The sequence below is a fragment of the Zingiber officinale genome, chromosome 2B (assembly GCF_018446385.1).
Source record: "Zingiber officinale cultivar Zhangliang chromosome 2B, Zo_v1.1, whole genome shotgun sequence".
NCBI lineage: Eukaryota > Viridiplantae > Streptophyta > Magnoliopsida > Zingiberales > Zingiberaceae > Zingiber > Zingiber officinale.
This window is the reverse complement of record NC_055989.1, coordinates 7,587,191-7,599,259: the sequence shown is the minus strand read 5'-3', so window position 1 is coordinate 7,599,259 and position 12,069 is coordinate 7,587,191. Positions and strand designations below refer to the sequence as shown.

Here is a 12,069-nt window from a genome sequence, read left to right as displayed (position 1 = left end):
ACACTGAAAATATTTAAATTAATAATACATATAGTCACGGGATACAAGAGAACCTTCAATAATTACATTCGATAATACAATTTGTTAACCGATTCACTACATATAACAGTAGAATAAAAACAATACAAAGCCCATACTGAATAAAGAAGATAATAGATAATAATTAATCTTATCCATTATTCTCTATGTTTATACCTGTCATTACATATCTTTCCAAGATCATATTGAAATATTTGAATTCAATGATAAAAATTATTATTATATTATGAGACAACCTTCAATAATAATATCAGGCATTGTGGGGCAGTTTGTCAATGAACAATGATCACCTAATTCTAATCCTCACCAGTTCACTCCATATATATTTTGAAACTGAAGAGAGACGCTAAGCAGGAGAACAAAAAATACAGAGCCCGCAGTAAGTCCAGCAGATAATAGATAATTATATCTAGTCCACCATTCTCTATGTTTACGATAGATGAAATAGTTGAAGAGTAAACCAACAATAAATCAGCTCCAATAACCCACAATCCCACCGTAAGGTAGAATATGAGCGGCACTGAATATAATTGGGAAGTTAATGAGTCCAATCCATTTCTTTTCAGGATACTTGTGCGATAATAACCAAATGGGAATTGGTGCGACGAGTCCAATTAGAGCAAAGATTTAAACTACTGAGTACATGCCATCGGTATAAAACATCTTGCTAGGTCCGACAAGCCCCCATGTTACCCCAGAGATGTACGTTGCTTTCTCAGTGGGACATGTCCAAGGACTTCCCTCCGGAAGTAAGTCTGGTTGGCAAATATTATTTATTGATCGGAGCATCCACCATGCTATACCAAAATCAGTGAAGCATGAAATCGCCGTGCCTAAAATCTACACAGTCAACATTTTTTTTAAAAAAAAATATTTTATATATAACTAATGAGGAAGAAAATGAACATTCAAGTAATATATAGAAGAATGTGAATGATTTTACCATGAGGTGAAATAAGATTTTTGGAGGAATCTTCATATAGTGTGATAATTTGAAGTTAGATATAGTGTAGACTGCCAATAGGTAAGCCTCTGATCCGTATAATTTGAAAGCCATGTTGGCTAGAGGTTTGCCTGGATTCAAGTATCCAATGATGGCTTCCAATAACAAATCTAATGTAAATCCCTATATGCATGCCACACATAAAGCTACTAGTTAGTCAAAGTATATATTCAATAATCAACAACTTCATTAATTATATAGATTAGTGCGCACCAAACCAGCAATTGCTTCGAGTACGCATTCCAATGGAAGGAACAGAAAAACCAGAGCACATGCCAACAAAACTTCCCAGTAACGAAGTTGAATTTGACCGCCAAAACTTTCACAGACCAGAATTGCCATGCCGATCATGGACAACAATATGGAGTAAAACCACCACTGAGGAATAGATTTATAATTTTGCTTCATTAGCCTCCCATGCACATCTAGTTCATCATCGTCTTTATATGCTCTCTTAAATTTGTGCCACAGTGAGCTGCAGAGAGATTACTACAACGATCAATTGGACTATGAAAACATCAATTAGAATGTGACAAAATGAATACGTACCTCCCATAAAAAAGAGTAATCTGAGAAATAGAGGATGTTTATTGAGCAAGAATAAATGCGTAAGAATAAATCAGTGAAGTAGTGAAGTATATCTTCGAGTAGTTATCATAGGCTTCTTGATTAAAGGTGACAGTAGTGTTTGAATCTATAATTCTAGAGACATTGTATTTGTGACCTTGAGAATCATAGATATTGGTCGAAAACAGTGGAAATTTTCTTGCTTCAAATGCATTACTCCAATAAGAGAAGGGTATAATAATGTATGCGACCACGATAAATCCAATCAACCTATTGAATATCGCAAATGAAGGAAGAACTAAAGGGCTTCCTAAAAAACTTGTCATTGTCATCCAATCAAGAGAAATTGATCCAACGCCGAGTCCATTCATCCCAGAGCCAATTTGTTGTGCAGTGATTGAGTCCTTCCATATCCAACACACAAAGGAGAGAGCAGTAACAGACTGGAAGAAATAAGCAGGGATGATGCTGTAACCGAAAATCGCAGCGCAGACAATAAAAAAGAATTGATAACGTGATAGCCCTCCCTTAGGCCTCTTATCTTGCTCATGTAATGCCCTGATAAATACAAATAATAAAATTACATATCATTTTCATTTCATCCTATGCTTAATAATTCTTTACCAACAACAACTTAACATACCTGTAAAGAGAGATGCTGGCAATTACATTAGGCCACCACATGTACGGTGAATCCACAAAAACTTTTAGAAACAAACCGGCAAATCCGAAACCCAAGAACTGCATAAATTGAATGTTAAATCTATTGTCACTTTTCTTCTTTCTTATATATGATTACTTATTATAATAAATTTGGTACCTGAGTTGATATAACCAAGAGCAAAGCGGGTAAAATATGAATTTCTTTGCGGTAAAAGATCTTGGCGATACTGATATTGTAAAAGCCTGGACTGCCTACCGAATTAACAAATATGGACATGGCGATGTGTTCTTTGATATTGAAGGAGCACGGATTCAGCGAAAAACTCCATCTTGTGCCCGGGATTCTCACAACTTTATTAGGCAAAACTCTGGCTAACAGATTACATCCACCGAACAAGAAGATATCGATAGAAGCGGGCGATATGTAGACAAACTGCTGCCTGAAAGAAGCGATTCTAAACAACACCGATTGTAGGATGCAAAGTGGAACACCAAGAATCCATAAGCGGAATGTTAACACTTGCAACGTTGGATCGTCCGTCGAAGGAACTGTTAGTCGCACTTGCTCGATTGGCGAGTCATCCATCTTAGCAAAAAAAAATTTAACACGATTATATTAATTATTGATTAAGAACGGATATACTTTACAGGTGCATGATTGATTAAGAAAAAAAATATTAATTGTATTCCCCGTAATCTTATTTTTCTATTCACAACTGATTGCCTATATTTAACTTTAATTTTCTTCCATTAAAGTTAAATGTGTCCTTTAAGAGACTTGCCTAACATTTATACAAAATCTTAATGTTCCATAATTTGAATGATATGGCCATCGGCTCATATTATAATCTAAAATTTTCATAAGTAAAGAACTGAAAAAATAGAAAGATAATTGAATGGTAAATATTATTATTAATTTTTTATTCTGAATATAATTAATAATATTATTATTTGATTTAGTAATTTATTTTATTCGATTTATGATGAAATAAAATATAAATGATAAGTAGAAAATGAAATATATCCAATATAATAAAAACTTAATTATTATTAATTATTGTTATTTATGTTTTTATAATTTAGATATTTAAATTTCATTCAATTAATCTTGAACGTAGATCTTATTTCCACTCATTCAATTAACAAGTAGATTCAAAACACAACAATTACGTAGGCTGATTTTTTATTTAGCTTGATTAAATTTGTGTATATTAGCAATTTATCAGGCTCAATTGGATTTTTCAATTTATTTAGCTCATTTGATTTGTTTAATTAAACGAATGGTATGTCCAATTGACTCTGACTTTACTTGTGGACTTCAAGTTATCGGGCTAGTTCGTTAGTTCATAAAATTCTTCTTGCACGACAATTAATTGTTGCTACTGACCAACCAACCAGCGACTGGGGCATCGAGCTTTAATTGTCAACTAGAGTTCCGTTTTTGACGTAGTCACTTCGACTCCCAAATTAGAAGAAGATGATGATAAAGATTAGGGTTTTTTTGTATGTAAAGTGACACATGTGTGAGCGTACTTGGAAGGTGATGAAAATCCCTTTTTATAGGGAAAACCCGAACCTTTCTTCTTAAGTAGGCCTTATTTAATTCCTTAAATAGGTGAGATTTAGTCAAATCGTTACCTTTTTCTTGTAATAACGGGATTAAAAGGCTTTTTTTTCCTTTTATTTCGATCTTCTTACTTATTATTCCTTATTTATCATAGGATTTGGTCATACCATTGCCTTTTTTCTAAAATAACCATATTATCTCTTTTTATTTTATGTTGTTGAGAAAACGAGAAGCCCAAAAGGATGTCGTGAACTGGGAGTCCCGAGAGGATATCGAGAACCGAGAGTCTCGAGAGGATGTAACCAAGAGGATCTTGGGAACCAGGGGAGTTCTAAGAGGATGTCGGGAATCGGGAGTCCTGAGAGAATGTAACCGAGAGTCCCAAGAGAATGTTGGGAACCGAGAGTCCCGAGAAGTTGTAACTGAGAGTCCCGAGAGGATCTTGGGAACCAGGAGTCCCAAGAGGATGTCGGGAACCCTAACGGAGACTCAAGCCTAGAGTTCAGCCTTGGACCCGTCCATGCAACCTTTTTTTGCCAAATCCACCAATCTTTTGTCTACGTGGCATCCAACTAATCCATACTCGGGTCACAAGTCTCCCCTTTAAGTCTAGTTGAAAAAGACAATAATTCAATTGACTGGACAATTTTGATGGTTAAAATAATTTCAACTGACTCTCCTTTAACCACGTAGCAGATCCATTGCGTGTTCCCAAGGAGATTGTGCAGGATTGGTGTGCACGTGAGAAGGAGGGAGTGAATCACGTGATTTTAAAAACTTAACTTTTTCAGTTTTATGAAATGAGTATGTAGCGGTAAATTAAAAACAAAAACAAAACACAAACACAAGAACTCGAAGAGTTACTTGGTTCGGAGCCTTCAGTGATTCCTACTCCAAGACCCATAATTCCTTAGACCATATCGATGGACAATCTACTAAAAATCTCTTCTGGAACCACTGGAAGAGGAAATTGAATACAATATATCGAAGAAACGGAAGTGTAATAGCCTACACTCCCTTTTTGTAAATTGTAAAGAAATGCAGTAATTAACTTTGTTACCGACTCGTAGAAAGATGATTCAGGAGCACTCAAGAGTTGGTGTCAATCTGCTGACAATAGTTGGAAGTCACGGAATAGCTACTAGAAAACTAGGCTTTTGAGACACAACAAAATGTGTCTTAAATTATAAATTTAGTGTCTCAAAATGTTTTTGAGACGGTGATGAGACAGTAATGTAGTCGTCCCTAATACAAGCGTCTCAAAAAAATATTGAGACAGTTGTACTGTCTCAAATGCTATTTAAGACGGTGATGAGACAGTTATTCAATTGTCTCAATGTTGGTTGCTACTCGGAAAACCTAGAGGTTCTACTGTACAAAAATTTTGTACAAAGGTCTGAACCTTTTCCTAGCTACCATGTGTTCTTTTAAATTAAATTTTGGATCGCCTGCGGAACTTAACACGTTTGATCCAAAACTTAATCTATTCGTTCTTTTAGGTTTTGACTTGGGTCTCCTGCGGAACTTAACACGTTCGACCCAAATCACCTTAAGTTATTAATTTCATTAAATATTAATTTCCATAATTGGTTCCCAGTACTGACGTGGCGAGGCACATGGCCTTCTTGGATATGGGAACAACCACCACCGACTAGACAAAACCTTTTATGGAAAGCTAATATTTAATTTCCTAAAATAACTTTAGGTTAACCGAAAAGAACAATCAAATCACAAGAAAAAAAAACAAAAGAACACAACATCGAAAAACATATTCGAAATACTAGAATCGCATGCCTCTTGTATTTGGTATTATTTCCAAAAATAACTAGTATGATGCGGAAAGAAAAATTACTAGTTATACCTTTTAGAAAGACCTCTTGATCTTCTACCGTATTCCTCTTCTAACCTCGGACGTTGTGTGGGCAACTATCTTCCGAGATGAGAAACCACCAAAGCACCTTCTTTTCCTTTCTTCAAATTTCGGCCAAGCACAAAGCTTCCAAAAGATGAAGATCTTTTCCACCAACCAAGCTCCAAGGGATGTAAGCTTTCTCTCCTTCTTCCTCAAGCTAGATCCGGCCACCAATTAAAACTCCATGAGCATGAAGAGGTTCGGCCACAAAGAGAAGAAGAAGAGAAGAAGGAAGGGCCGGCCACACCACCAAGTAAAAGAGAGAGAAAAATAGAATAGATTCGTTAGCCTTGAAGCCTCCTCTACCCCCTCTTTTATAATCCTTGATCTTGGCAAATAAGGAAATTTTAATAAAAAACTTCCTTAATTCTTTTGCCATTGAAAAGGAAAATTTATTTAATTAAAAATAATTTTCTTTCTCAATTTTATTTGGCCGACCATATAAAAGCTACAAACAAGGAGAGTTTTAATTAATTAAAACTTCCTAATTTGTCTCCAGAAATTTATAAAAATTTCTCCAATAATTTTATCCCTTCATGATTGGTTTATAAAAAGTAAATTTAATAAATTAAAATCTTTCTTTTAAACATGTGGATAAAAAGAAAGTTATCTCTAAAAATTAAAATCTCTTTTAATCTACAAATAAGGAAAGATATCAAATCTTTTCTTAATCTCTTGTAGAAACTTATAAAAGAGAATATTTAATTTTTAAACTTTCTTTTCTTTTAAATCATGAACATGGTTAAAAAGGAAAGTTTTTCTTAAAATTTAAAATCCTCCTTTAATCAACAAATAAGGAAAGATTTCAAATTTTAAACTTTCTTTTAAACATGTAGATGATTTACAAATAAGGAAAGTTTTTACCAAAAATTAAAACCATCCTTTTAAACTACAAATAAGGAAAGAGATTAATCTCTTCTCTTAATCTTTTGTAGAAAGCTATAAAAGGAAATTTTTAATTTTTAAACTCTCTTTTAAAATCATGATATCCACATAAGAAATAATTTTAATAAAAATCCTTTTTAATATTCTAGTGGCCGACCACCTAAGCTTGGGACCCATGCTTTGGCCGGCCACCTACATGACTCATCCAATTGGTCTTGGCCGGCCCTAGCTTGGGTTCCAAGCTTGCTTGGCCGACCCCATTGGATGGGTAAGAAGGTGGGTATGCAGTGGGTATAAATCTCTATATACTAGAGGCTACGATAGGGACCGAGAGGAGGAATTGGTTTTGGTCTCCCGATGAAATTAAGCATCCCGTGTACGCCCCGAACACACAACTTAATTTCATCAATAATAATTCATTCCACTAAAGAACTATTATTGAACTACCGCACCAATCCCAAATTACATTTTGGGCTCCTTCTTATTATGAGTGTGTTAGTCTCCCTGTGTTTAAGATAACAAATGTCCACTAATTAAGTAAGTTACTGATAACTCACTTAATTAATATCTAGCTCCAAGAGTAGTACCACTCAACTTCATCGTCATGTCGGACTAAGTCCACCTGCAGGGTTTAACATGACAATCCTTATGAGCTCCTCTTGGGGACATTCTCAACCTAGATTACTAGGACACAGTTTCCTTCTATAATCAACAACACACACTATAAGTGATATCATTTCCCAACTTATCGGGCTTATTGATTCATCGAACTAAATCTCACCCATTGATAAATTAAAGAAATAAATATCAAATATATGTGCTTGTTATTATATTAGGATTAAGAGCACACACTTCCATAATAACTGAGGTCTTTGTCCCTTTATAAAGTCAGTATAAAAGAAACGACCTCTAATGGTCCTACTCAATACACTTTTAGTGTACTAGTGTAATTATTTAGTTAAGATAAACTAACACCTAATTACACTACGACCTTCCAATGGTTTGTTCCTTTCCATCATGGTCGTGAGCTACTGTTTATAATTTATAAGGTACTGATAACATGATCTTCTGTGTGTGACACCACACACCATGTTATCTACAATATAAATTAATTGAACAACTACATTTATCACAAATGTAGACATTTGACCAATGTGATTCTTATTTCTAGATAAATATTTATACCAAAAGCTAGGCTTTTAGTATACACTCTAACACTCAAAAGTATTTAAGACAGTTATTATTTTGTCTCAAATGTTATGTCTTATTCTGTGAAAAAGCTAAAGGCACTAAATTGAGATGGTAATGTGCTGTCTCAAATAGAAGTGAAGACAGTAAATTACTGTCCCTAATATTTTAACTTGTTAGATGCAACAATTATGACAAAATTTAATAATCATTAAAGAACATTTATTATACAAATTAATCTAGATTAAATCTATTAAATTATCATTTCAAAACAAAAGGAAAAGCTCTCTTTTTATAAATTAAAAATGATATCCACAATATAAAATTCTATAATCATTAATCGAAGTGCATCCAACATCCATCCAGCATTCATCCAATAAAAAAACAACTATTCCCATGAAAGTTACACAAAAGAAAGTCTAAAGAATAACTTCTCGTGATTTAGAGATAACTTCTATAATCTTTCTTCACGAGAATCCTGAACATAAAAAAAAACTCTTATTAGAGGTAAAGATGATTTATAATATATAATGTTTAAAAAAATCAATAAATAGAACATTTCAATAAAAAATCTTATCATCTAACACATAATCCTCTTTCTTGCATGTCATATATCTAATTAATCTCTTCACAACAAGATCTGCATCATTGATATCTCTGGTTCTAAAAGTCTTCCACCCTTTTACATCAGTCAAAGAAACAAGCAATCACATTGACAGAGAAACTATAATCATCTCATCCTGATGACTAGAGTTAGAATAGTCGACAAGTATAAAAAAATCCAATGAAACTAGTCGTTGTGTTTGGTGTATCCACTATTAATAAACAAAAGTTTTTTTTGTGTATCTACAAGCCAAAGGAAAATATGTCAACAAAATAACTATGAATTTAGCATTCAATGTTAAAAACAATGCTGCAACCAATTTAGAATACAAAACTAATAAAACATTGCATATCAGTTGAGCTAATACTTTGTAAGAGAATTCCAAAACATTTTGTGATACATTTTACATTTCTAATTTGCTACTTCGACAAAATTGGTGAGTGAGTAACAAAGAAAAGAAATGACCTTAATAAATTATTTGATATCCATGCACTGCTCATGTGATCTTCATAGCAATTAGCTAATGCTTCCCATTCTTCTCGAAGCTGTTATGAGACCTCTTTGATGACCATATACCTCTTCCATACTACAAATTATTAGGATGCATGTTATAATGGAGTCGAGTTCAGGTTTTGTAACATGTTATTATACTACATGCAAATTGGAGACCCACAGTTAAATCTAGAGTGCAGCACCATCATTTAATTACCTCTCTACTTTGATTTACATGCAAGGGAAAAGATTAGCACATATATCATTTTTGGTGTTTCATTCAAGGTCTACATGTATGCATCATACTCACTGAGTAGGGATTCTATTTCCATGACCAATGAAACTAGATTAATTTACAATGATCATATATACTTTCTTTGCATTCTCTTCTATCTCCTTACACCATCCTCACATCACACTCTGATAAATTCAATTCTTTAAGAATTTATTGGCTATGTAGTATGTCCCTACCAACTCATTCTAGCTATATCTTCTATCCAGCCCTGAAAGACACGCAAGTCATATATAAAAATTCAAAGAAAATAAAAATTCAATCTAGCTATATCTTCTATCTAGCTTCACTTTTAAGAATTTAGTAGCTGATAGTTTCTCATATAAAAAAATGGAGGATGAGCATATCAACTCCCACATTCATGAACCTAGTTCAACCATGCAGCATCATGATGTTTCCTTTTTGAGTCATATCCATGCAGTAAGTATGTATGTCATTTCTGAAAAAGAGAATTTAACACTTCCTGTAACAAACATATAGGGAAGCAATTAGATGCTACGCCAGTATCATCAGTGAACTCTGAATGCTGGTCATAATTCTGACCTAAATGAAGATGACTACTATTGTCGTGGCGGTTTGGAACCTAGTAACATTGCTGATGAAGCTGATGCATTTGATGTAAATTTCAATAATCCACCTTCACAGCCTTTCCGAGGTTACCAATCTGCAAGTCATCCCAGGGAGCAGTTAGAGTTCCTGAGCTGATTATCTAAATCTGATGATTCCCCTGGCTCTCAATATTTAATAAATCAGGCGTGCTTGCTTGCAGCTCAAGAATCCATTGCTGAAAGAGCTGATAACATAATTGAGGGAGAGTTGGTCTCACATTCTGAGAAGTCTTTATTATCTACAAAACCACCATGCTAAAGTAATGAAACTATCAAAGATGATTTCATGCAGTTTGAAAAAAAATAAACAATTGGTCAGTACACCTAGTCAAGCTAATAAATTGGAATTTGTCTCCATTCCACATGGATCAGAGACTGTTAAATTTTCTCAAGATATCCATAATTCAACTAATCGGGCTATACATGACTAGCATGAAATTATCTTCAATCCTGTCCTTCATGTAGGACCTGTTCAACATGATGGTATCGCTGATGAAAAATGCTATAAACAAGGGAGGATGGTTCAGAAGCCTGAGTTTCAAATTGCACCTTCAAAGTCTGTGTCTGATAACCCTGCTGTTCATGAGGAAAGGATCTTACAGGAATCCAATATGAGCAAACACACAGACAAGCCCATAAGTATTGTTGATATAAAAGATGCACATGTTGATGGATCTTCCATTAAACCTGTGGAAGGTCATGTTCTTCCTGACAATCCCTGGGCTGAAACTGTTGGTGCAACCTTAGGTCAAGGTTGACTTGGTTGACCTGACTCGAGTTGACCTGACTCGAGTTGTGTTTTGATGTTTGACGATGTTTGACGAGAAGAGAGTTGTATTCTTGATGTTTGACAAGAATAGGTGTTCGGGAGATTGTAGGTGCAACCTTAGGTCAAGGTTGACCTGGTTGACCTGATTCTGGAAAAGTCCAAGCAGGGAGCTTGGCACGCGAAAAGTCCAAGCAGGGAGCTTGGCATTGGAAAAGTCCAAGTATGGAGACTTGGCACTGGAAAAGTCCAAGAAGGGAGCTTGGCACGCGAAAAGTCCAAGTATGGAGACTTGGCACGGGAAAAGTCCCAGTGAGTGAAGGCAGGAGAAAGTCCTAACTGGATGTTAGGCGGTTGGAAAGTCACGTGAGTGAAGCCGGGAAATGTCCTAACTGGGATGTTAGGCGGTTGGAAAGTCCTGGTGAGAGGCAGTGGAAAAGTCCTAACTGGATGTTAGGCAATGAGAAAGTCCTAACGGGATGTTAGGCGGTGTGGAAAGTCCTGGTGAGTGAATCCGGGCAAGGGAAAATCCAGATGGATCGGGGATCGGACTTGGTGTTGGAAAGTCCAAGTAGGTCAAAGGATTGACCGGACACTTGGAGAGTCTAGCAGGTCAAGGAGTGACGGATGCTAGGGATGAAGTACCAATAGGTCAAGGTTGACCGGATATTGGTTTGAAGTCTTGGGACTTGGTTTGGGCAAAACCAAGCTCGGATCGGTCACCGACCGATCCGTGATACTGTTTTCTCGATCGGTCGGTGACCGATCGATACCAAGCTCTGTTCGGTTCTTGATCGGTCCGTGACCGATCGAAGAAAACAGAGGCGGCTGATCGGTCCAGGCCGATCGGGCCATCTGATCGATGCGTGGACCGATCGAGACGCAGCATCGCGAGAAGGAAGAAGGGATCGGTGCGTGGACCGATCCACCTCTTCCCTGATCGGTCTGCAGAGATTCTAGCCGTTGCGACGCAACGGCTAGTTTCTTCACTGTTTCTTCTTCGCAGGTATAAAGGATCGAGGGCATCTGCTGTGCGTCTCTCTCCTTCTTCCTCTTCTTTCTGCTGCTGAGCTCTGCTGAGTTCTTGAAGCGTTGAAGCTTTGCATGAGCTTCCTTTTGGCTGGGTCACCTGCTGTTGTAGGCGCTTGGAGCTGCTGCTTCTTCCAGTCGAAGAGAAGGCAAGCAAGAGTTTTCTTACTGTTGTATTTCTTGCTGTCTGTCTTTGTATTTCTGTACTCTCCTTACTTGCTGTTGCAAGAGTGTGTTGTGGCGAGGTTTCTCCACCCATAAGGAGTTTGTATTAGCCGGTTCTCCGGGGACTCATCCACCGACGGATTGACTGGACTCGTCCACCTTACGGACACGCCGAGGAGTAGGAGCCCTAATCTCCGAACCTCGTTACATCGGTTTGTTTGAGGTTTGTATTCTTCCTTTCGTTTCTAGTTTATTTTTCCGCTGCGCTAACGAATTGTAGGAAGAAACG

General features: G+C 36.2%; 1 protein-coding gene across 1 annotated transcript; it reads right to left on the bottom strand.

Moving 5' to 3' along the window:
• Window positions 1-559: 559 nt before the first annotated feature.
• On the bottom strand, window positions 560-2,847 carry LOC122048965 (oligopeptide transporter 1-like). Its single transcript, XM_042610464.1, has 5 exons — window positions 2,430-2,847; window positions 2,253-2,350; window positions 1,256-2,167; window positions 983-1,165; window positions 560-879 (listed from the first exon to the last, which is right to left on the bottom strand). The coding sequence occupies exons 1-3, from the start codon at window positions 2,547-2,549 to the stop codon at window positions 1,630-1,632; spliced, it is 756 nt and encodes a 251-aa protein (XP_042466398.1). The 5' UTR covers window positions 2,550-2,847; the 3' UTR covers window positions 560-879; window positions 983-1,165; window positions 1,256-1,629.
• Between the last annotated feature and the right edge of the window lie 9,222 nt (window positions 2,848-12,069).